At 39.8% G+C, this 4,502-nt stretch overlaps 1 protein-coding gene across 4 annotated transcripts in view; it reads left to right on the top strand.

Annotated features, from left to right (window-relative positions):
- The first annotated feature begins 517 nt into the window (after positions 1–517).
- Positions 518–4,502, top strand: part of LOC107748501 (sarcoplasmic/endoplasmic reticulum calcium ATPase 2-like) — a 72,675-nt gene continuing 68,690 nt past the window's right edge. For all 4 annotated transcript variants that reach the window (XM_016563295.1, XM_016563296.1, XM_016563293.1 and 1 more), the window contains exon 1: positions 518–1,095. In XM_016563295.1, coding sequence (XP_016418781.1) covers positions 978–1,095 — 118 coding nt within the window. In that variant the 5' untranslated portion in view covers positions 518–977. The remainder of the gene's footprint in view (positions 1,096–4,502) is intronic.

Raw genomic sequence — 4,502 nt, forward strand, 5'->3', positions numbered from 1 at the left:
ATATATAGGCTTTGCACAGGGACAGAAGAGAAACTATCAGCCAGGAAAGAACTGGAGCACCTTGTTCTAAATCCATCTCCCCCATTGTGCAGTCCACTGTTTTCCTTGTGAGGCAGCTCTCAGTGCTTTACATTTTATGATGCTTTACAAGTGAATTTTTTTATGATAATTTAGCAGTTTGCAATATTAGTAAATGTTATGATTCAGATAAAAAGCGATAAAGGTTACACAATCTAGAACTAAACTAAATCGCTAAAGGGTTTATCCCTCACATACTGTAAACACGTTATATTGATCTATGCATTCAGTAAGCAAACGCAAAAGTAGTTTGTAAATGCCAAAGGCTTCTCCACTGTGGATAGCCTACTTTTGTTTCATATGTAAAGGCCAGTTAATGGTTAATATCTTCCGGATATATTAATCAGATTCAGAGGCAATCTTGACACAAGTTTGAGCTGTGACGGTTTGACAAGCTCACAGATGACGCGCTCGGAGTCACCTCGACAGCTTCCTTCATCCGCGACAAACTGCTCACCGTTTATTCTCCTCCTGACACGGAAATTAGGTTGGCGCAGTTCTCGATTAAGGCGGTTTTTCTTTTTCATACACACACCGACAACGTGAGCAGCCTTTCTGTTCTCTCAGGTAACGCGAGCCAATAAGCGCTCGCGGACGGTGCCCAAACACGCGAGCTCACGGAAAAAGAGGCGGGAACCTCGCGCACCTTCAGAGGACGCGGAGAGCGCGTGCGTGCGCACTCACACCGCTCGAGCACACACGGAGCAGCAGCTTCACGGGCTCAAACCGGCGGCTTGCAGAAGGGGCAGGTGGACGTCTGCGCAGACTACCACCTCCGCTTGGCGGTCTGAAAGCACCTCGGTGGAAATTTGGCCACTTCTCACAGCCCGTCCGTGATCTCGGTGTCATTTGTCACAAATACATGCCGTTCAAGTGCTCGTAGTAAACAGTTCCTCGAGATGGAAAACGCCCACACTAAATCTGCATCAGAAGTTTTAGCAAACTTCGGTGTGAACGAAAACACTGGACTCACGCTGGAACAAGTGAAAATTAATTCCGAAAGATATGGACCAAACGGTGAGTAAGCTCTCATGTATTTACCTGGCTGTTTGTAAGTGTTTACTCGTGCCGGTGGAATCGAACATAGAACACGCGTTCCCTACAGCGGAAGAAAGTTATTCTTTATAATCGGGTAGGCTTTTATCTCGCTTAAATCTTAAGAAATAGGAGAAGAGCAGTTTCCAGCTTGGTTCGGTCCATAGTGAAATACATTGCTGATGAGATCTCTGAAATGATGGATTGTGATGCTGCAGCCTCTAAGTTTTGGACTTTTACTGAGAGTAACCTTGACTCATAAGCACACATGATGCTTTGTTAAAAGCGTGTGCTATGCATAAGTCTGACTACGAGGGAAAATGTCTTATTTCGTCATGTCATGGATAGTTTGTATAATAATGTATAAGCTAATGTATAGGCCTATACATGAAGTCATATCAGTCCAGCCTTGCTCTCTTTTATGACATGGGACATTATGACCAACGAGACCGGCATTTTCCATTCATCCTCTTTTATGACCCTTAGTTTGAATTCAGGCAAATCCAAAGTGATTTGCGCTCTCTGTAATGTAGAAAACCTTCTGTTGAGGTGGCTTGCAGGACTGAGATGCAAGTGTCCACGTCCTGCAGGATTTCAGACACCCCTCATTTTGAGCCACAAGCTCACACACTCATTGAGCCGCAGATGTTTTTGGCTCAAAGGCATGTGCAGGGAATAGCCTTCCCTTTGAAAAGGAAATATTGTTTCAAGAGATAAAGAGCTAGATAATGTACCAGTGTCCAGCATTATGGAACTTGAGAAACCTGTTTTCTACTTCCTCGGTGAGACAAAATGTTCACGTAGAAACAGTGCGCGTCAGGTTACGTTGCCCTACTACTGTTTGTTTCAGAGGACACTTGAAAAGAGCTATTTTTTGTTACGTAAGACTGTACTGTACTAAAGTATTCTGTTGTGTTTCATTAAGTAATGTGAGTTGCTTTGAAGAATAGTGGCACAAGCTGTGAATCTAATAAGATAACAATCATTACATTTCCATGTTATAATGATGAGGAGAATATATTTGCATTTTCTTTAAACCATACTGTTTTTTTTCTGTCATATGAAGTGACACTGGAAGCTTTATTCGTTTGCTTCACAGCTGTGCATCGCATGATTTATTTTGGAGGGTCGAGTAATTGAGAGCATTGTATAATAACATGAACAAGCATGACAAAGTGTGTTTGTCCCATATGTCACGGTTTTGATTAGGGATGCTCCGATCTGCCTTTTTTGCCTCCGATTCCGATACCTAGGGTTCGGTATTGGCCGATACCGATCCGATACCAGTGAAGTTTTTTTCCCCATTGAAATAAATGTAGAATTTATATATCTCTGTGTGTGGAACTGATAATCATTCTTTCACAATCTACTAGATACAGACTACTTCATTATAAAGAAAAATAAAATAAACAATAAATATGAAAAAATATAGGCCTATGTATATTTATAATCTATGACAAAAATTTATCATAAACTAGGTTAGTGGATAATTCGGCAGCAAAAGTTATTCTAGAAAAATCAGTGCACAATAATTTTAGAAATCCAAACATTTAATAAAAAAACAATATTTTGTGGGGAACAAATAAAAGTGTTGCACTAAATATGGTAAAATGTTACACATTGCTATTTGTATTATAAAATCCATTCATTAAAAACATGCATGAATGTATTTATATATAAGTATATACTATAAAATTAAAATAAATTTCTTTTAAATGTATAGCATATTTTTTAATAAGGCAACAACATATGATAGATACGATAGGACAAAACAAATACAGTGCAGCACGAACTGTATTTATACAGTCTATGAGCACGAAGCGCTTACAATGTGCGCATCCGGTGTGCAAAATGATGCGCTTGAAGCAACACGGCGTCAGGCTGTGACGCCATGTTGCTTCAAGCGCATCATTCTGCACACCGGATGCGCACATTGTAAGCGCTTAGTGTTAAAAACTGCATAGCAAAAAAGGGAAGAGAAATGTATGCGTAGTGTATTATATTTGTGCAACAGTTATTGAGCCTTTCTTTTAACAGTTTTAAATTTCAGTTACTGTGCACGTTAAAAACAATTTATAGTCTTTTCTACGCCCGTGTTTTGTTCTCACAGACACCCGGTAGCAAGTAACAAAACAACATTAAACTCCAGCAAGAAGATAAAGTCCTTTTTGCAAAATCATAGACATGTATTTACAAATCAAGTATAATGGGAACACAGAATATTATTATTATTATTATTATTATTATTATTATTATTATACGAATTCTACTAATAAGAACAATATAAAGCGCACCAAGGATAAGGAGCTTCTGGATTCATGAATATTAATCAGGTTGTGTGCGTTCGCTCGAACTGATTTGCTGAAATCTAAACAGGGACGATAATAGGTGAGCACCAGCCAATGAGATTGTCGTTTGCGCATTAGTTCCGCCCACTACCGGAAAACCCGGCATTTCTTAAAAGCTGAAGAATTCCGAAGGAACTCCGTTATTTTTGACGGGAAAATAAAACAAAGAATGTCGTTTACATTAGGGCTGCACGATAAATCGCATGCGATATTTAACACGCATCTTGTCAGCCATTGTTCACTGACGAGCTGCGCAAAACCACGTTCATATTCGCGCGATTTTTTGTGCAGCTCGTCAGTGAACAACGGCTCTGTGTAGTTAATGCTGCTCAATGTAAAAGGCCGCAGGTGATGGAGATTTACCGCTGATTACAGAACTGGCTTTCTGACAAGATGCGCGTTAAATATCGCATGCGATTTATCGTGCAGCCCTAGTTTACATGTATCACATCAATTCTGCATGTTATGTAAGACTTTCTCGCTCTCTCTCTCTCTCGCTCTTTGCGCGTGTGAGAGAAAGCGTCAGCGAGTCGTGCGCCTTCACACTAGAGTTTACGTTATGCCAAATACACAAACACAGGTGCGCTGCGCATCCATTGAGATGAAATTATAAATAGCACAGATCGCTTGACGGAGAGTGAAACTCTGAAGCGCTCAGTCAGAGTGTTTGGCGAGTGAAAATATATCTGTGCTAAACTTATACTCAGCCTCCAACTCACACACTGGCGAGTAAAATCTAAGAATTGATTAGCCATTGGCTAATATTAGACATAATTTAGTTGCCCAGAGTGAAGATTGTCGCATATGCGAGTGATTTACTCGCAATAAACTACCTTAATGTAATATAATGTTTAATGTACTTCATGTTGTGAATAACAACAAATGGAATATATTTTCTTACTCTTTCTTACTTTTTTATGTCAATATGGTACAAAATTGTCCTATTTAAATTAGGGGTGCTCCGATCAGGATTTTTGAGGCCGATCGCCGATCACAGAAAGCAGTATCTGCTGATCCGATCACCGATACCGATCTTTTAAA

This window comes from Sinocyclocheilus rhinocerous, unplaced genomic scaffold (assembly GCF_001515625.1).
Source record: "Sinocyclocheilus rhinocerous isolate Xijiao unplaced genomic scaffold, SAMN03320098_v1.1 scaffold230, whole genome shotgun sequence".
NCBI classification, from domain to species: Eukaryota; Metazoa; Chordata; class Actinopteri; order Cypriniformes; family Cyprinidae; genus Sinocyclocheilus; species Sinocyclocheilus rhinocerous.